General features: G+C 43.2%; 1 protein-coding gene across 1 annotated transcript; it reads left to right on the top strand.

The window, feature by feature from the left end:
• Nucleotides 1–2339: 2339 nt before the first annotated feature.
• Nucleotides 2340–14857, top strand: LOC140734184 (heat shock transcription factor, Y-linked-like). The gene is made up of 2 exons (XM_073057833.1): nucleotides 2340–2922; nucleotides 13210–14857. Exons 1-2 carry the CDS (start codon nucleotides 2347–2349, stop codon nucleotides 13996–13998), a joined length of 1365 nt encoding a protein of 454 aa, XP_072913934.1. The 5' UTR covers nucleotides 2340–2346; the 3' UTR covers nucleotides 13999–14857.
• Nucleotides 14858–20633: the final 5776 nt, after the last annotated feature.

Here is a 20633-nt window from a genome sequence, read left to right as displayed (position 1 = left end):
CCACCTGGGTGAATCAATTGTGCCCACAGGATCTCGACTCTATTCCTCTGACTATGGAATCTCCTATCACCACTGTACTACTCTTCACCTCTCTTCTCTTCTGAGCCACAGCACTATACTCAGTGCCAGAGACCCAGTCACTGTTCCCCCAGTAGGTTGTCTACAAAATTGAAAATGGGAATGGCCACAGGGGTCCTCTGCATCGGCTGTGCATTTCCCTTCCTGCACCTGACAGTCACCTGGTTACCTGCCTCCTGCAACCCAGGGGTGACAACCTCCCTCTAGCTCCTATCTACCACCTCCTCATTCTCCCGTATGAGTCAATGGTCATCGAACTGCAGCTTCAGTTCCTTAATACGTTCTCCCAGGAGCTGCAGCTCAGTGCACCTGGTGCAGATGTGGCTATCTGGGAGACAAGAGGTCTCCGCAAATTGTCACATCTTATACACTGACCCGCTGCGCTCCTCAACATTTCTAACATCTGCAGGATCTCTTGAATTAAAGATGCCTGAACTGTTCATGAATCCATGAATGCATTTTGCTCTATATGAACACAACTATTTATTTTTGTAACTTGGGTAATTTTTATGTCCCATACTGTACTGATGTGGTGGCAGGATGGAGCTAATACTCTTCCAAAGGAGGTGTAAGACACTCCTTCCCTCCACCAGCCTGCAGGTCACCCTTGGGCAAGGTGTAGCACCTGCTTAGCCCCCTGATCAGGGTCACATGAAGCCATGGGAGCAGGTGGTGGATGGTCGTATGAGCAGCTGGTGTAGATCACAAGTCCTGGTTATGTGACCACGGACATCAGGCATACAAACTCTGAAGAGTATTGATAACGGCTGGGGTCACCCACCTTGTAAGGACACTGCCCAGAAGAAGGCAATGGGAAACCACTCCTGTAGAAAAAAATTGGAAAGACCACGATTGCCCATGTCATATGATATGGCACGTAACGAATGAACTGTATTAATGCCACAAAACAACAAAGTTCATGACATATGCCAATGATAATAAACCCAATCCTGATTCCGTTACATGGTTCACTTCATTTTTAATCCCCAAGCTACCTGCTTGGTTCTACATGAACACAACTAAGAACTTACTGGTTCGGCTACTAACTTTCATTTTGTCATCGATACTTAACATAGACAGTAGTCTTAGCAGCCATATAAGTTTCAGTAACATACAGCAACTGTTTGATCATTGAGGCTTGATGAATGAATGATTGTCAAATCATTGGCAAAATCTCCCAGCAGCCCCTGAAGAACTGACGCAGAGCACAGACTCAAACTAAATCAGTAGAGGAAGATGTCATTAGCTGTTCTCTCAACCCAAGATATGTCTTCGAAACGGTAAACATTTTAGTGTGTAATTAGCTCTGATATTAAAACAGATCCAACAGGAACTAGGCTGCATTCACTCAAGGCGAAGGCCTGTGTGATGTCACAGCATAATATGGTCATGTGACTCAGGAGCTTTGGGGCAATTCGTGCACAGTTCTAAAGAGAAGCCATCATTAGTGAAGTTCCAACAGCTGATGGAGGGTGCAAATCACTTTTTAATTTTGGCCTCATCCCCTTTCCTTTCCAGTCCTGATGAAGGTTCCAGGCTCAGAAAACCGACTATTTATTCCTTTCCATAGATCAGTCTGCCCTGCTGAGTTCCTCCAGCATTTTGTGTGTGTTGTTCTGGATTTCAAGCATCTGCAGAATCTTTTGTGTTTATAAATCACTTTTTGGTTTTGGGCTATACATTTTATGAAATGATTGCATTAACTCCCACCCACCCGTGGCGATCTCCAATGATGGGGAGACTCCATTGAACGAATATGCAAAAATTTGTCCGCTGAAGAGGGCATACCATGGTCACTAAATTTTCACTCAAAGTACTTGAAGCTTTCAAATCAGCCACCCACCATACCAACTGGGCACCTTGAGGTGGTTTTCTTTGGCCCCAAACAGCGGAGCTGGTGACTGCAAAGAGCCTGAACTGCTTCCAGCTCACAAAATCTAACCACCACCCAAAGAACCTGTCCAATCCTAGCAACAGGCTGGAGGGTTAGAGGCAGGCTTTGAGCCGCTGTGGTCATTTCTCCTGGGGACTGGGTGAAGTTTTCCTTATTGTGACGGCCTGTGGATTGTGGCAAACTCCATTGTGACGGCCCTGAGCGCGTTGCCGGTTTGTTTTTGTGACGAATGGAACTCCTCACCATATCTCACGGCACATCACTCAACTCATTCCGTCCAGCGCTAGCTTCTGTGTAGATCAAAATTAAAAACCAAACCCTGGTCAGACTCTGTTTGAACGCACGGCGAATCCAACGCACACCTGCCCGAGGCTATGTCTGCACACCAGAAAGCCACCCCAGTGGCAAAGGAGGGCGAGACCAAAGGGGACACACGCTCCACAGCGCCGGAGCTCAGCGAGTCCGAGCAAAAGGGTGCCGCCCAGTCCACTGAGAAACCTCATGACAGATCATCAGCCGGCCTGGCTTGTGACCACACAGCGGCGGGCGACTCGGACCTCCGGACAATGCTGGAAGAAAATGCCCTCCAAGCCCTGGCCGAGGAGTCGGTTTTAAAAAGACCCAGACTTGTCTACTACGAAGAGGTAGGTGACACTGACCTTATGTCACTCACCTTCCCGAAAAAGCTCTGGAAGATCGTTGAGAGCGATCAGTTTGCCTCCATCCGGTGGGACGATGGTGGAAACTGTGTAGTTATAGATGAGGAGTCCTTTAAGAAAGAGGTGCTGGAGCGGCGCGGCCCCGCCAGGATTTTTGAAACTGACTGCATGAAAAGTTTCATTCGGCAGCTGAATCTGTATGGTTTCAGCAAAATCCGCCAGGATTTCCAGCGATCTGCCTCTCTTTCTGAATTCATTGCTGAAGAAAAAGGAGCGGTTTCAATGACCAAGGTAGAAAACAAACAAATATAGATTAACAAACGATTATTGTCGCTAATGTTTTACAACCCTCCAACCCTCCCCCTTAAACCACCTGTTCTCAAGAGTGTTTCTAGGAATGCAGAAAGTCTGCGCCAATTCGTGAGGCGAACGATTGCCACACTTTAGTTTTTGAAAATGTATTACACTACTGGATCGGAAAATGGGTAATAATATTTATAAAGCTTCCAACCAAAATATAAATAGCTCAACTAATTGGCATGGACACGTGGCAAAGTATTTATAAACGCACCTGTGTCAGTGTTGATCCTTGTACATACGTTATTTAAGCTAGCGGCATAGGAAAGCAGTGTGTTTGGAAGTCTGTGATAAAATTATTTTTTTTTCTGTGATTATTTAAAATTATCTGTAAAAATGTAAACTGACAAACCAGGTCACTGCAACACTCTGAAAGAATTGGTTCTCTGCGGGAAAAATGTCAGTGCTTTCCCCTCAAGATCCACAAGTTTCCTTGTAAAATGCTTAAACTAATGGAAATTTAAGTGTTTCATTGCATAAAATAAAATGTAAACTGACCAATCAAGTCGCTGCAACTCTGAAAGAATTGGTTTCCTGCAGGAGAACCGTCAACGTTCTCCTCCCCTTTGTGACCAACTTCTCTCAAGATCCACCACGTTTAATTGCAAAACGGTTAAACTAATCGAAATTAAAGTGTTTGTGTATATAATTGGAATAAAATACCAAGAGCTGATAATCCATGCTTTTGTATGTAACGGTGATCATCACAATTATATTGCTGGTAGATTGTGACCAGACTGGAATCGCTCATGGAATAAATGCATTGCAGCACAAAACTGTTGACCTCTGCCCTCAGCTCATTTGTACCAGGTTGACCCTAATGATATGGTTGCTAAGGTGATGATGTCATAAAGGTCATTCCCTGTTGCTATGCTGATTATATTATCTGTGATGTCAAAATGAATTAAAGGCTTCACCTCCCTGACTAACACACTTCTTATGTAGAGAATATGTGTTGGGGATTCATTGCCTATTCAATTAATCCAGTCTGACCAAATAAAACAAATGTTTTAGAACATTACAGTACCATACAGGCCCTTTGGCCCATAATATTGTGACCACCTTTTAACCTAATTCAATATTAATCGAACCCCTCCCTCCGACATAGGCCTCCACTTTTGTTGGAGTTAAGAAGAATGGGGGGGGGGCGTGTAATCTCATTGAAACCTATTGAATATAGAAAGGCCGAGATAGAGTGGATGTGGGAGGGGATTGCCTACCTACCTACAGTAGGTGAGTCCAGGACCAAAGGGCAAATCCTCAGAATAGATGGATGTCCGCTTAGAATGGAGATGCGGAGGAATATCTTTAACCAAAGGATAGTGAATCTGTGGAATTCACTGCTGCAGATGGCTGTGGACACCAAGTCATTGAACATATTTAAAGTGGAGGATGATAAGTTCTTGATTAGTCAAGGAGTCAAAGGTTATGGGGAGAAGGCAGGAGAATGATGTTGAGAGGGATAATAAGTCAGCCATGACATAACAACAGAGCAGACTTGATGGGCTGAATGGCCTAATTCTGCTCTTATGCCTTACGGTGTAATAGTCAAGTTCACGCATGAATTAGGAATGCCCACGTATTTGGGGTTGTGGAGATAACTGAATTTTGCTATAAATCACCTCTGTCAGCAGAAGGAGAAAACAAAGGGGGGGGGGTGAGTGAAGCAGGAAATAAACATATTGCTATTGGTATTGTAATCACAAGAGATTCTGCAGACGCTGGAGATCTAGAGCAACACACACAAAATGCTGAAGGAACAGCAGGTCAGGCAGATTGCATGGAGGGGGATAAACAGTCAACATTCTGGGCCCAGGCCCTTGATCGGGACTGGTAAAGGAGGAAGAAGCCAGAATTAGAAGGTGAGGGGAGGGGGAAGGAGGACAAGTTGGCGATAGGTGAGACCAAGTGAGGGTGAATGGGATGGGGCGTGAAGTAAGAAGTTATGAGGGGATAGATGGAAGAGGTAAAGAGCTGATGAAGAAGGAATCTGATAGGAGGGGAAAGTAGACCATGGTAGGATAAGAAGGAAGAGATGCATGGGTAGGTGAGGAGACGAGTATAGGTGACAGGGGAACCAGAATGGTGAATGGAAAAGTGGAGGGGGGGGGGGAAAGAAATGATCAGAATTTAGAGAAATCAATATTCATGCCACCATGTTGGAGGCTACCCAGGTGGCATTTGAGATGTTGTTCCTTCAGACTGAGGGTGGCCTTATTGTGACCACCGAGGACAACATGTTGGAATGGGAATGGGAGGTTGAATTAAAATGGGTGGTCACCCGGAAACCCCACCTTTTGTGGCGGATAAGCGAAGGTACTCGACCAATTGGTTCCCCCTTTTATGTTGGTTCTCATCGATATGAAGGTGGTCACACAGGGAGTACCAGATACAGTAGATGACCCCAATCGACTTGCAGGTGAAGTGTTGCCTCATCTGGAAGGACTGTTTGGAGCCCTGAATGGTGGTGAGGGAGAAGGTATAGGGGCATTTGTGTAGCACTTGTACCTTCAATACCCAATAAGTACCACTGTGTGTATGCTCGTGGTCTTCTACTGCTGTAGCCCATCTACTTCAATGTTCGACGTGTTGTGCATTCAGAGATGCTCTTCTGCACACCACTGTCGCAATGCGTGGTTATTTGAGTTACTGTCAGCTTGAACCAGTCTGGCTATTCTCCTCTGACCTCTGTCATTAACGAGGCATTTTCGCCCACAGAACTGCAGCTCATGAGATGTCTTCTGTTTATTCTCTGTGAACTCCAGAGATTGATACGTGTGAAAATCCCAGCAGATCAGCCGTTACTGAGATACGCAAACCATCCCATCTGGCACCAATGTTCATTCCATTGTCTAAGTCACTTAGATCACATTTCTTCCCTGTTCTGATGTTTGAACAAGTAAATCTCTTGACCATGTCTGCATACTTTTATGCATTGAGTTGTTGCCACAGGATTGGCTGATTAGATAATTGCATTAACGAGCAGATGTACAGATGTACTAACAAAATGGCCACTGAATGTATGTTAACTTCATTTGTTGAAAATTTAAATACAGCTATTAGGAATTTTGTTTCAATGGAATGCTTAGGTGATCTGTTTGCATAAATTATAACCCATTATGCCATGAGTTAATTTAAACATGTACTGAGGCCATTTCCAAAGGCCTAGCTTATTACTGGGGTTAGTGGTCTACTTGGAGTACCTTGCAGAGTCAAGTAGGAAGATCTACATGTTCAGAGTTAATTTTTGGACACAGTTGTCCATTAACTTCCTAAAATAGCAGATATAGACAATAGACAATAGACAATAGGTGCAGAAGTAGACCATTCGGCCATTCAAGCCTGCACCGCCATTCTGAGATCATGGCTGATCATCTACTATCAATACCCGGTTCCTGCCTTGTCCCCATATCCCTTGATTCCCCTATCCATAAGATACCTATCTAGCTCCTTCTTGAAAGCATCTAGAGAATTGGCCTCCACTGCCTTCCGAGGCAGTGCATTCCAGACCCCCACAACTGTCTGGGAGAAGAAGTTTTTCCTTAACTCTGTCCTAAATGACCTACCCCTTATTCTCAAACCATGCCCTCTAGTACTGGACTCTCCCAGCATCTGGAACATATTTCCTGTCTCTATCTTGTCCAATCCCTTAATAATCTTATATGTTGCAATCAGATCCCCTCTCAATCTCCTTAATTCCACTGTGTACAAGCCCAGTCTCTCTAACCTCTCTGCGTAAGACAGTCCGGACATCCCAGGAATTAACCTTGTGAATCTACGCTGCACTTCCTCTACAGCCAGGATGTCCTTCCTTAACCCTGGAGACCAAAACTGTACACAATACTCCAGGTGTGGTCTCACCAGGGCCCTGTACAAATGCAAGAGGATTTCCTTGCTCTTGTACTCAATTCCCTTTGTAATAAAGGCCAACATTCCATTAGCCTTCTTCACTGCCTGCTGCACTTGCTCATTCACCTTCAGTGACTGATGAACAAGGACTCCTAGATCTCTTTGTATTTCTCCCTTACCTAACTCTACACCGTTCAGATAATAATCTGCCTTCCTGTTCTTACTCCCAAAGTGGATAACCTCACATTAAACGTCATCTGCCAAGTATCTGCCCACTCACTCAGCCTATCCAAGTCACCCTGAATTCTCCTAACATCCTCATCACATGTCACACTGCCACCCAGCTTAGTATCATCAGCAAACTTGCTGATGTTATTCTCAATGACTTCATCTAAATCGTTGATGTAAATCATAAACAGCTGTGGTCCCAATACCGAGCCCTGTGGCACCCCACTAGTCACCACCTGCCATTCCGAGATTCCCATTCACCATTACCCTTTGCTTTCTATTTGCCAACCAGTTTCTATCCATGTCAATATCTTCCCCCCAATGCCATGAGCTCTGATTTTACTCACCAACCTCCTATGTGGGACCTTATCAAATGCCTTCTGAAAATCGAGGTACACTACATCCACTGGATCTCCCTTGTATAACTTCCTGGTTACATCCTCGAAAAACTCCAATAGATTAGTCAAGCATGATTTACCCTTCGTAAATCCATGCTGGCTCGGCCCAATCCTATCACTGCTATCTAGATATGCCACTATTTCATCTTTAATAATGGACTCTAGCATCTTCCCCACTACTGATGTTAGGCTGACAGGATGATAGTTCTCTGTTTTCTCCCTCCCTCCTTTCTTAAAAAGTGGGATAACATTAGCCATTCTCCAATCCTCAGGAACTGATCCTGAATCTAAGGAACATTGGAAAATGATTACCAATGCATCTGCAATTTCCAGAGCCACCTCCTTTAGTACCCTAGGATGCAGACCATCTGGACCTGGGGACTTGTTAGCCTTCAGTCCCAATAGTCTACTCATCACTGTTTCCTTCCTAATGTCAATCTGTTTCAGTTCCTCTGTTACCCTATGTCCTTGGCCCATCCATACATCTGGGAGATTGCTTGTGTCTTCCCTAGTGAAGACAGATCTAAAGTACTTATTAAATTCTTCTGCCATTTCCTTGTTTCCCATAACAATTTCACCCAATTCATTCTTCAAGGGCCCAACATTGTTATTAACTATCTTCTTTCTCTTCACATACCTAAAAAAGCTTTTGCTATCCTCCTTTATATTCCTGGCTAGCTTGTGTTCGTACCTCATTTTTTCTCCCCGTATTGCCTTTTTAGTTAAGTTCTGTTGTTCCTTAAAAATTTCCCAATCATCTGTCCTCCCACTCACCTTAGCTCTGTCATACTTCCTTTTTTTTAATGCTATGCAATCTCTGACTTCCTTTGTCAACCACTGCAGCCCCTTTCTCCCTTTGAATCTTTCCTTCTCCGGGGGATGAACTGATTTTGCACCTTGTGCATTATTCCCAAGAATACCTGCCATTGCTGTTCCACTGTCTTTTCTGCTAGGATATCCGTCCAGTTAACTTTGGCCAGCTCCTCCCTCATGGCTCCATAGTTTCCCCTGTTCAACTGCAACACTGACACCTCCGAGCTGCCCTTATCCTTCTCAAATTGCAGATAAAAACTTATCATATTATGGTCACTACCTCCTAATGGCTCCTTTACTGCAAGATCGCTTATCAAATCCTGTTCATTACACAACACTAAATCCAGAATAGCCTTGTCCCTGGTCGGCTCTCGTACAAGCTGTTCCAAGAATGCATCCCGTAGGCACTCTACAAACTCCCTATCCTGGGGTCCAGCACCAACCTGATTCTCCCAGTTCACCTGCATGTTGAAATCCCCCATAACTACTGTGACATTACCTTTGCCACATGCCAGTGTTAACTCCCTATTCAACTTGCACCCAATATCCATGCTACTGTTTGGTGGCCTGTAGACAACACCCATTAGAGTCTTTTTGCCCTTACTGTTCCTCAGTTCTATCCACACAGACTCTACTTCTCCTGATCCTATGTCCCCCCTTGCAAAGGACTGAATCTCATTCCTCACCAACAGGGCCACCCCCACCCCCTCTGCCCACATTTCTGTCCCTACGATAGCACGTATACCCTTGTACATTCATTTCCCAGGTCTGGTCTCCCTGCAGCCATGTCTCTGTTATCCCAACAACATCATAGTTACCCATTCGCACCTCAGCTTCAAGCTCATCCGCCTTATTTCTGACACTTCATGCATTCAGATATAGAATTTTTAGCCCATTTCTCCTCTCTCTGTTTAAATCGCTGCCTATTGTGCTTAACCCAGCTCCCCGAACTCCCATCGGGCTATACGCCCCTTGAATTTTGTTGTCCTTCCTAAATTTATTTATTCTTTCTGCACATTTAACTCCATGTTCCGTCAGACCATCCCTCTGTACATGTGTCCTCCTTATCACTTGTTCCGCCTCACCTTTCTCTACTACACACTTAATATTCCGGAAACTTGTAGTCCCCACCTGTAGTCTCACCATATGAGAGAAGGTGGGATATTGATGGAGTGATTAAGAGCTTGTTTGCATCTTTGGTCTGCAAAGAGAGAAGGGGTTGAGAGGGACAATAAATCAGCCATGATGGAATCACAAACAAGAGAAAATCTGCAGAAGCTGGAAATCAGAGTAATACACACAACATGTTGCTGGAGTAACTTAGCAGCCTAGGCAGCCGCTATGGAAAAGTGTAAAGAGCTGTTGTTTCTGGCCGAATCCTGAATGGCAAAGCAGATTTGATGGTCCAAATGGCCTAATTGTGCTTATAAGTCTTATGGTCAAAGGAAGTGTGTTGTGAGAGTTGCTTTGTTGAGCAGTTAATGCTGTGCTGGGATCATATCCAGTGTACTGAGCCAGAGGTTTTTTATATCACTGGCCTGAACTGGTGTAGATGCAGGTCTGTGTAAGGGGACTTGACCCAGAGATGCTCAGACAAGTTCCAAAAGACTTAGGGTCATGGAGGTCTACAGCACTACAGCTCAGAAACAGGTCCTTCAGCCCATTTAGTCCATGTCGGACAATTATACTGCCTAGTCCCATCAATCCGCACCTGAACCATACCCCTCCCATCCTTTTACATAAAAAAGCTTCTCTTAAATGTTGAAATCCAACCTGCATCTAGCTCTTCCACTGGCAGCTGGTTCCACACTCCCACCACCCTGTGAGTGAAGAAGATCTCCCTTGTGTTCCTCTTAAACATTTAACCTTTGATCAGACGTCGTGACCTTGTTAAATTCCCACAGATACTGGGTGAATCCCAGAGTTGTTGGTTGAGCTGATGACAGGGCTGACAAGCCAGATGGCCAGAGGATCACAGAGGGTCAGGCGGCATTTGTGGAGGGAAATGGACAGTCGACATTTTGGGTTGAGACCCTTCATCTGGACAGAAAGAGAAGGGAAGAGTTAGCTTGCGTAAAGAGCTGAAGGGAAGTGGTTGGCAGGTGATGGGTGGATCCAGGTGAGGAGAGGGGGTAATAGGTAGATGGCGGAGGAAAGGTTGGGGATTGTGACAGAGCCTGGGAGGTGAAAGGCGGAGGGGACAAAGGGCGGTAGGAGGTGGAATTTGATATTTCAGAAAGGTGGAGCTTGGAACCAAATAAGGGAGATAGGGTGGGAAGATAGGGTAGGAGGAGGAAGAGGAAAAACTGGGAGATTGGAGCCCTAGTATGGGTATAGCAGGAACTGATTAAGAGAATAGGCAAAAGGGACAGAAGGGGTGCAGGTATCTGAAATTGGAGAATTCAATGTTCATGCTGTTCAGGTTGTAGACTACCCCAGGTGTAATCTGAGGTGCTGTCTTACTGGCTTGCATTTAGCTGCACCCTAGAAGTGGAGGAGGTCAAGGACATGTCAGTGACATTTTGGGTCTGCTGGAGAAAGGAATCTCACCAATTAGATCCAGGCAATCATATACATTACAGATACATTAATGAAGTGATTAAAATCAGTATGATTTCTTGGATGAGGGGGTTGAAGAGTGGGCTAGTATGTTTGAAGATGTCATAAAGATTGGCAGAGTTGTGAATTGTGTAGAAGATTGTCGTACGTTACAACAGCTCGTTGACAGGATGCAGAGCTGGGCTCAGAAGTAGCAGATAGAGTTCAACCTGGAAAAGTGTGAATTGATTCACTTTGGAAGGTTGAATTTGACGGTGGAATACAAGCTCACTGACAGGTTTCTTAGTAGTGTGGAGGAACAGAGGATTCATATCTGTAAATCCCTCAAGGCTGCTGCACAAGTTGATAGGGTTGTGAAGAAGGCGTATGGTGTGTTGGCCTTCATTAGTCATGGGACTGAGTTAAAGGGCCATGAGGCTCTATAAAACCCTGGTTAGATCACACTTGGAGTATTATGTTCAGTTCTGGTCACCTCATTATGGGAAGGATGTGTGACCAAGAATGCAGAAGAGATTTACCAGGATGCTGCCTGGATTAGAGAGCATGTCTTGTGAGAAAAGGTTGAGCAAGCTAGGACATTTCTCTTTAGAACGCAAGAGGATGAGCTGTTGGAAAAGATTCTTCGAGATAGGATCTCTGGGCATTTAGAGAATCATGGTCTGATCAGGGACAGTCAGCATGGCTTTGTGAAGGGTAGATCATGTCTAAGAAGCCTGATAGAGTTCTTTGAGGAGGTGACCAGGCATATAGATGAGGGTAGTGCAGTGGATGTGATCTACATGGATTTTAGTAAGGCATTTGACGAGGTTCCACACGGTAGGCTTATTCAGAAAGTCAGAAGGCATGGGATCCAGGGAAGTTTGGCCAGGTGGATTCAGAATTGGCTTGCCTGCAGAAGGCAGAGGGTTGTGGTGGAGGGAGTACATTCATATTGGAGGGTTGTGACTAGTGGTGTCCCACAAGGATCTGTTCTGGGTCCTCTACTTTTCATGATTTTTATTAACGACCTGGATGTGGGGTAGAAGGGTGGGTTGGCAAGTTTGCAGACGACACAAAGGTTGGTGGTGTTGTAGATAGTGTAGAGGATTGTCGAAGATTTCAGAGAGACATTGATAGGATGCAGAAGTGGACTGAGAAGTGGCAGATGGAGTTCAACCCTGAGAAGTGTGAGGTGGTACACTTTGGAAGGACAAATTCCAAGGCAGAATACAAAGTAAATGGCAGGATACTTGGTAGTGTGGAGGAGCAGAGGAATCTGGGGGTACATATCCACAGATCCCTGAAAGTTGCCTCACAGGTAGATAGGGTAGTTAAGAAAGCTTATGGGGTGTTAGCTTTCATAAGTCGAGGGATAGAGTTTAAGAGATGCGATGTAATGATGCAGCTCTATAAAACTCTGGTTAGGCCACACTTGGAGTACTGTGTTCAGTTCTGGTCACCTCACTATAGGAAGGATGTGGAAGCATTGGAAAGGGTACAGAGGAGATTTACCAGGATGCTGCCTGGTTTAGAGAGTATGGATTATGATCAGAGATTAAGGGAGCTAGGGCTTTACTCTTTGGAGAGGAGGGTGAGAGGAGACATGATAGAGGTGTACAAGATATTAAGAGGAATAGGTAGAGTGGACAGCCAGCGGCTCTTCCCCAGGGCACCACTGCTCAGTAAAAGAGGTCATGGCTTTAAGGTAAGGGGAGGGAAGTTCAAGGGGGATATTATGGGAAGGTTTTTTACTCAGAGAGTGGTTGGTGCATGGAATGCATTGCCCGAGTCAGTGGTGGAGGCAGATACACTAGTTAAGTTTAAGAGGGTTATATGGGAGGCAGGGTTTGAGGGTCAGCACAACATTGTGAGCTGAAGGGCCTGTAATGTGCTGTACTATTCTATGTTCTATGAGAGGTAACCTGATAGGGGAGTACAAGATGACAAGAGACATAGATCAAGCAAATAACCAGATGATTGTAAGAAAGTGTAGGGGGCTTGTCAGAGGTAAATAATTTACACTGAGAGTGGAGAGTGTGTGGAATGCACCGCCAGGGGTAGAGGCAGATACTTTAGGGGCATTTAAGAGACTCTTAGAGAGGCACATGAATGATAGTACATTTGTAAAATGGACAGCTGGGTGGGAGGGAAGGGTTGGATTGACCTTAGAGAAGGTTAAAAGACCGGTACAACATTGTGGTCCAAAGGGCCTGTAATGTTCTATGTTCTGGTTAACGTAATGAAGTAATCAGTAGTATTGGCTACAGTTCCATTCCCTTGAAGTAAAAATGCGGAATTGCCCCCATTACAGTGGTCCAAAGGTATTCAGGGTTGGAAAGGTTAAAACAGTGATGTCCATGCAGAGATTAATAAAATGATGGTATTCTTATTTCAGTTTCAGTTTTACCATAACCTGAATTTCAGAAGAGATTACCCTCATCTGCTGTCCAGAATGAAGCGAAGAGTTGGGATTAAAAGTGCAGTTCCTAATCTTAACTGCATGGAAAATGATTCCAGTAGTGACCCCCCTGCCAGTGGGGGAGCGACAGGTGGCACGAGGCAGATCATACAGACACTAGCCGTTAAGCAGAACAGCTTGGTCTCGCCGACAAGGGAACACGAGCCGAAATTTGCATTTGAGACTGATGTCAGCAGTCATCGGGTCGCCAGTACCGCGAACACGAGCGGCTCCGGCAACGCGGCCTCCTCTGCCTTGGCGGTGAGGCCGGCCGAGCACGTGGCGACAGAGCAGAGCGCCAAGGTAAACCACGTGGCTCAGTTCCACCCGTCGCAACACGGCAGCCTAATCCGGACTGGCAATCACGCGGTGGAGACCAGCAGCACCACCTCCGCTACCTCCGTGTACCACCTCATGCCTCCTATGGCGGCGAGCTTCGGAGCTATGATGGGGATGCCGGGCTTCCAAGGCGTGTACCCGGACCTCGCGGCGGCCGCGGCCCAAGCCCACCTGGCCAGCCTGTTGCCATTTTGCAATCCGTGGTTCTCCATGCCCATGATGGCGGCCGCCTCTGCTATCTCCATGTCGTCGGGGTCTTCGGTCCACCACCACCGGCCTCCGCCACACCATCACCACTGTCCTAACTGCAACTGCCAAGGAGGCAGTGCGTCGTCCACCAGAGGTGGCCCTAGAAACAGTGAATACATGACAGGACCACACAGATAAAATTAACCAAGTGATGAAGACACTTAACTAAATAATAACTAAAGAACATGTTAAAATAAACTCCTAAACAAATGTTCCTATCAACATTGGTGTACTTGCCTGTGATTTGTCTCCCCTCTCTATTCTCTACCTTTGCTGTCCTTCTGTTTTTAAGTCTCCTTACCCGACTTTAACTGGTGTTTGCCATAAAAATCATTAATTCTATTTCCTAGCAAACTATGTGTGTCGTGAAATGGATATATGGTAACTGTAAAGAAGAGATACTGTTTAGTTGTTCATGGTGATAAAATGCTGGGCTGAGCTTACACTAAACCTTCAATTTTGGTTTATTTTTTATGGACATTAAAATGTTGTTTAAAAAATCTGTATTCCTGATTTGTATATCTGTTGCAACCTGTTGCCCCTCTGGAAGGGTCTGCAAGCTGTAAGAATAAGAAAGAAAAATAAAATACTAAGAAAAGCTGTAGCAATTTGACAGTTGCCTCTATATTTAAACTCATAAAATAAACTCGTTCATCGTTCCAGTCCCTGGTAAGACAAAAGTCCTTTTGAACTTTGGCTTATTAGTTCCCGTCCAAAGACTTTAGTTCTTCCCAATTTCTATATGACCCTAAGTGCTAAGAGGGGAGGCTGTCATGGTGGTTACTTGCAAACAAAGCAGAATTCCTCAGCAACTGACTGCGGGCGTTGATACTGTATAACACACTTCTAAAATAATGGATTTCCAAAGTTCAAGGTCGAAAAAGTTACGTTTGATCCTTTATTACGAAACCCGCAAAGATGAATGATCTTAGTGATTAAAAAAAAAGCTAACAAAATTAGAACTAGAGATATAACGAAATTAGTGTTCCAATTAGCGTAACTAAGCGGTTGAACTAAATTAGCATAATCAGAGGTAGTGAAGTTAGCATAATAGAGAAATTAACGGTCAATAAAAAAAATCACCTCCGTCCCGGCTCACTCCGTGGCTCTAACCAGACCAAACTGACCCAAGACAAAGTATGAATATGTACCACACTCCAACCCATGCGAGAAACTACCCATAGGAAACACGCAACACAAAATACAATACAGACAGACAGAAAATAGATTCATGGCTCCTGCAATTGTTGTTTCATTAAAACAATGCCCAATTTCTAAGACCCCATTGCAGGGTCAGTGGAGTAAGAAGTCCAGAAGCTTTTGGTCCTAAGTTTATTCAGTAGAGCTTTCCAGATGTGTTGGTCATTAGGCATATAACTTGATTTCAAAAATCAATCTTCTTGCTTATTACAAATTGTCCATTTGTGGACATCTTTGATACCTTATGCACACACCAGTTGGGAGGTTATCTAGTCATTGGATGCTTGGTTAGATCGATCAATAGTGGTCAGTGTTAAGTTATTCTTCTTGGGGTGGTTTTGAAGAGGCAGTTCACCACTTTTCAGAGTTTTTCTGCATTGAATGCTTGTCTGGCTTGGGTGGGAAAAAGTACAGCCAAGTTTTGATTTCAGTGCATTGGAACCTGGAACCAAAAAAACCTCAATTACTTTGAAATATAGTTTTATTCCAAATCTTAGCAGAAGAGGGCGACTTTCCTAGATTTAGGATGACTGCAATTCTGAAGAATTTGCTTGTCTTATTAAATGGCACAAATTTAGAAGTGCAGGGCACAGATGTAAAATTCTTTTGTTGTCCTCTCCAAATGATCTTTCCTTAAATTACAGCGATAATGAAGGAATTAGTGTTTGAGGTGCACTAATTGATGCAAGTGTAGAAATTTACATTGACACCCAAATGTATAAAAATTACCACTTTAACTGGCAGATTGTAAACTGCATTTACTTCTAGTTCACGTGTCTGATGGGTGTTGATCTCTGTGAATGTTAAATCATTGCCCATTCAGCCCAGCCAGTCTGGTTTTGCATTTTTCTCCAAGAGTCGTGTGATTATTACTCTCTCCGATGCCTTCTCTTTATATCCCCCCTCTCAGCTTTCCAAAGCTCCAGGGGCTCTACCTCAACAGTGACCAGGAATTCACATTCTGACAATGTTCTAGGTCAAGTTTTATTTTTTTTTCAGTCCTCCCCATTTAATTTTTTTGTGTGATTATCTTAATGTGTGGTTTTCCTGCAATTGTATCTTAATGTATGGTTTTCCTTCAATTGTTTCACAACAGGGGAAATAAATAATTATGTTTCTCTGCATCACTCTTCCTCACCCTGATGATCTCATCCTTAATCTAATTGGTGCAAAAGAAACCTTCATCACAGTTTTCAAGTATTTTTCACATGGTTTCCTATAGATCACTTGAAACTATGAATGATCTTGTTGAAGCTCAGTGTTATTTCTATGCTTTTGTATTTGAAGCCACTGATGGTAATAGTGGCTGTGTCTATCAGAATTATGATCTTGAATTACCTGTGCATGTATACACCAATTTCCTTCATCTCCCCAACTCACTTAAGTTCTCTCCGAATGCTTTTATCCAAAATACTCTATTTTACATTTTCCATGTTGCTTATGCCGTGTTTTTCCACCTGTGACTTCCTAATCCTTGCTTCAGTTTGTCACTGAATCTGCCCACCCAACCTGAACCCAACTGATTTCATCGATAGTTGGGTAGGGTATTGTTAAGAAGTCCTTGGGCATGGATAGGATTTTAACCTTAAGCCCAACCAGTTCTTGGTTATCATCCTCTTTTCTAGTGTGGTGTCACTAGCATATCTAAAAACTGTTCATCACTGTGCAAAAAGCTTAGGCTTCCCAGATTTTTCTATATGGTTTCAGATGGTATGGCCTAACACAGAGCCCTGATCTCAATAGCATTGAGGCTGTTTGCGATTGCCGAGACAGACTGAAGCAAGTGAGACAGCCCAAGCCTGCAGAATTAACTGTGGCAAGTTCTCCAAGATGCTTGGAACAACCTACCACTCTATTTTCTTATAAAACTGCATGGTGTCCCTAAGAGAATTGATGCAGTTTTAAAGGCAAAAGCTGGTCGCACCAAATATTGATTTGATTTTGTATTTGACTGTTTACCGTTCTTTTTAGATTTTTTTTGATATTTAAAAACCTTTCACTTCATTATTTTTGATAGCATCTTCACTTTACAGAATTTTTTTATATGTGCCTAAGATTTTTGCACAGTACTCTATATGCTATTGGTCTTATTTAGTTTCTGCATTTCTAATGATAAAATGAGAGATAATGTACTGTATGTTAAAAATATATGAAAATAAAATTAATTGGTTTCCTCTTTGTAAATGTTTGGCATTTGATTGGCTTTAAAATGCTAAAGGACATTATTGGACATTGCATAACACTTTTTAAATATGAATGTTGATTTGCTGTTTTAATACTTACTGGATGCTGTATGGTACAGTTTTAAATTTCATGTATAGATTATGATTAATCTCAGTAACATTATAATATTGGATATGTTCAATTGTAGATTTGTTTTTTTATTATGTCACAGTTACAACTTTGTTTTTCAAAGTTGTTTCCTCATGCCTTTCAAAAGAAGCTGCAGAATGTAATTTTAAAGCAGTCCATCCTGGAATAATCATTTTATTTTTTTGGCTTGAGTTTATGATGTTTGGAACAACCCTTCCCGAAGACCGGCTGGTGAATTTATCCAGCATCAGCAAGAGTCTCCTTGAGCGGTGGTGAAGAGATCTGAGAGACTCCACTGCATGAGCATCCTTCCCAATCACCACTTTTTAACCAAGTCATGTGACCCAATTTCAAAGGAGTTGTTATTGCCCTTTTTTAAATTGTTAACTGTTTTTTACTGTTTCACAAACTGAGACTGATAATAAACACTTTCATGATAAGCAGTCACTGTCACTTCAGATCTTCATACATTAATTGAAATTTTGTCTCCTGGTTTTGTCTGTACTTATGCATCAGAGATTATGTGTATGTATATAAGATGTAAAAAAAAGTTTAATATTCATTGTTTTTCCTATTTTTATTTATAATTCTTCACTGTTAGACATTCAAGGGAGCATATTTGCTTTGATTTAAAACAAAAACTTGCATGTTGCTTTTAAGGGAAATAAATACCTTTTCAACTGAAATGCCAAATTACAATAAATGTTATGTCAGTTATGAACAGCGCATCCTCTGAGGTTCACAGTTACTCTTTATTGGGGTGTTCTATGCTTGTAAATCATTGTTGAAAGCAGTTCATACAGTGAGTGCTTTTTCAGCTTGAAGCCTGGCTCCAGTGGCATGAACCATCAGCAGTTGGAGGCCTGATGTCAGAGTCCGCAGCCAAGGACTCGAGGCCTGGGGGTGGTGGCAGGTCTGTGTGTGTGAGTGGATGGAAGGTCGGGAGGGTGGTGTGGCTATCTTGTTTTTTTATTGGTGCTGTTGTTCTGCTGAACACCGTGGGCATGCTATGTTTGTTTATTTATTATTTACTTATTGAGGCACAGCGTGGAGTAGGACTTTCCAGCCCTTGGAGCCGTGCCGCTCGGCAATCCCCCGATTTAACCCTTGCCTAATCGTGGGATGCTTTACAATGACCAATTAACCTACCAAACAGTATGTCTTTGGACTGTGAGAGGAAACCCATGCAGTCACGGGGAGAACATAGAAACTCCTTACAGACAGCAGTGGGAAATGAACCCGGACCACCCGCACTGCAAAGCATTGTGCTTGCCACCATGGTACGATGCCACCCAGTTGTTGCTGATATGTGTGTGGAAACACTTGTGAGCTGCCCACAGCACATCCTTGGTTCTTAACGCAAATGACACATTTAATTTGTACGTGATAAATAAGAATCTGAATCTGAAGAACTGGCAGAATGCTTCAGTTTACTATTGCTGAGAGAGGAATTAGTATTATTTGCAATCCATACATTTATTCTTGTTGAGACAGCCAATTACGAGTCAAGTCAAGTCACTTTTTATTGTCATTTCGACCATAACTGCTGGTACAGTACACAGTAAAAATGAGACAACGTTTTTCAGAACCATGGTGCTAAATGAAACAGTACAAAAACTACACTGAACTACGTGAAAACAACACAGAAAAAAAAACTACACTAGACTACAGACCTACCCAGGACTGCATAAAGTGCACAAAACAGTGCAGGCATTACAACAAATAATAAACAAGACAATAGACACAGTAGAGGACAGTAAGTTGGTGGCAGTCCAGACTCTGGGTATTGAGGAGTCTGATAGCTTGGGGGAAGAAACTGTTACATAGTCTGGTTGTGAGAGCCCGAATGCTCTGGTGCCTTTTCCCAGATGGCAGGAGGGAGGAGAGTTTGTATGAGGGGTGCGTGGAATCCTTCATAATGCTGTTTGCCTTGTGGATGCAGCGTGTAGTGTAAATATCCGTGATGGCGGGAAGAGAGACCCCGATGATCTTCTCAGCTGACCTCACTATCCGCTTCAGGGTCTTGCGATCCGAGATTTGCATTCTGAACGTGGAGCTAGAATGTAAAATCCTAGATTAAGCACCTTGGACCAATGCAAACTGCGGCGGGAAGGAGACTGCCATCCTATTAGTCCAAATCTATCTTATATTCATCCTTCACAAAGGCACTGAATTCACAGTAACCTCATTTTTTACGTGTTCAATTTCTCACATTGGAGCCTATAAATCAGGTTACCGCTTGGGTAACTGTCTATTTTACATCTGATTGGCACATTTCTACAAAAATCTTTTGTGTCTCTTTACAATTTTGGTAAGAATTTAATTAGAAATATTATACTGAGAATTTGTAGCATTTTATACAATGAATGCTACATGTTATTCAAGTGCGTGCAATAGCTAATTGTCTACATCATGGTAATTTCCCTGGTATTATGCAGGTTCTATTGTGACACTTCAGTGCCCTTTGGTGCTTAATTCCTTGTCTGCTGAGATGTTAGGGAAATTCCGGACTCTTTAAGCTAGCAATTTATACACTTACACTTCGGTCATAACTTAACCATGAAGTGTCAAGAATAAAGATTTTTTTAAACAAGTGGCCATTTTACTCCACCTCCTCCTTTACCCCAATGCTTTTTCTCTGGAAGTATTAACATATCTTTGAGTGCAGCTCCTGGTCACTGGCCACACTTCATGTGAGTTTAGATATTGAATGTGCAGATTAATTTGACTTTAACCACAACTCATTGAATTGGCTTAAAGTCACCCATAAATAAATGCCTTTTAAAATAAACCTCAGTATATATTGCAATGTTCTGTTTGTACAGTGTTCACTTATATTTCATTTGTTGTAATGTGGAGGCAACATGGCAACAAGGTGGATAGTTAGAGGAGCCAGCTGTACAATCGGGGTTCAATTCCAGCTGCTGTCTCTAAGGTGGTTGTACGTACTCCCTGCGGCGGTGTGCGTTTCCAAAGATGTATAGGTTAGATTCAGAACGTTGGGGCATGCTATGTTGGCGCTGGAGGTGTGCCACACTTGTGGGCATCCCCAGAACAATCCTCGCAAATTTGACTTGATGCAAATGATGCATTTCACTGTATCGTCTGATGTATATGTGACAAATAAAGCTATCCGAAGTTGGTTTGGAGGGTGAGAATCTGAATCAGGTTTACTATCACTGGCATATGTCATGAAATATATTGTTTTGTGTTAGCATTACATTGCAATAGAAAATAGTAATAAAAAAGATAAGTTATAA

The sequence above is a fragment of the Hemitrygon akajei genome, chromosome 10, assembly GCF_048418815.1.
Source record: "Hemitrygon akajei chromosome 10, sHemAka1.3, whole genome shotgun sequence".
NCBI lineage: Eukaryota > Metazoa > Chordata > Chondrichthyes > Myliobatiformes > Dasyatidae > Hemitrygon > Hemitrygon akajei.
Note: the sequence above shows the minus strand (reverse complement) of the source record. Positions and strands in the feature narration are given on the sequence as shown.

What these genes read in the sequence shown, in the direction of transcription:
- LOC140734184 (XM_073057833.1), top strand. Translation starts at nt 2,347, where the DNA reads ATGTCTGCACACCAGAAAGCCACCCCAGTGGCAAAGGAGGGCGAGACC. An exon ending in GAGCGGTTTCAATGACCAAG is followed by an intron (nt 2,923 to 13,209) that starts GTAGAAAACAAA and finishes TTCTTATTTCAG; the next exon opens with TTTCAGTTTTACCATAACCT.